This window comes from Pygoscelis adeliae, unplaced genomic scaffold, assembly GCF_000699105.1.
Source record: "Pygoscelis adeliae isolate BGI_AS28 unplaced genomic scaffold, ASM69910v1 Scaffold359, whole genome shotgun sequence".
Taxonomy (NCBI): domain Eukaryota; kingdom Metazoa; phylum Chordata; class Aves; order Sphenisciformes; family Spheniscidae; genus Pygoscelis; species Pygoscelis adeliae.
This window is the reverse complement of record NW_008825553.1, coordinates 1,319,946-1,320,291: the sequence shown is the minus strand read 5'-3', so window position 1 is coordinate 1,320,291 and position 346 is coordinate 1,319,946. Positions and strand designations below refer to the sequence as shown.

The 346-nt window shown below is 71.1% G+C and overlaps 1 protein-coding gene across 1 annotated transcript in view; it reads left to right on the top strand.

Annotated features, from left to right (window-relative positions):
* The window catches only part of KIAA1522 (KIAA1522 ortholog), a 26,337-nt gene that overhangs the window by 25,746 nt on the left and 245 nt on the right, over positions 1-346 (top strand). Inside the window, exon 8 of the mRNA XM_009332211.1 lies at positions 131-301. Within this exon, the coding sequence (XP_009330486.1) occupies positions 131-301 (171 nt within the window). The remainder of the gene's footprint in view (positions 1-130; positions 302-346) is intronic.

The following is a 346-nucleotide window of genomic DNA, read 5'->3' as shown; positions in this document are numbered from 1 at the left end:
CTGAAGATGAACTTGGTGGCCGAGCTGATGAATTTCTCGGGACAGCGCTCGGCAGCCCTGGCTGCTGCCCAGCAGGGCCCCGGCAAGGTGCAAGCCCACCGAAAACCCGGCAAGATCCCCCCTCCGGTAGCCAAGAAGCCTTCGCTTGGCCCGGGGCCGGCTCCTTCCCCCCTGAGCCCAAAGGCGCCGGGGGCGGAGGCGCTGGGCTCCCCCGTGCCGGACGGGAAGGCCAAGGCAGTGCCGGTGGACGAGAGCAGGACTAAGAGCGAGCCGGCAGGGACGGCGGCCTCGGGGACGGAGGGCAGGGGCGCCGCGGAGCCGCCGGCTCAGAGACTCCCTGCACAAG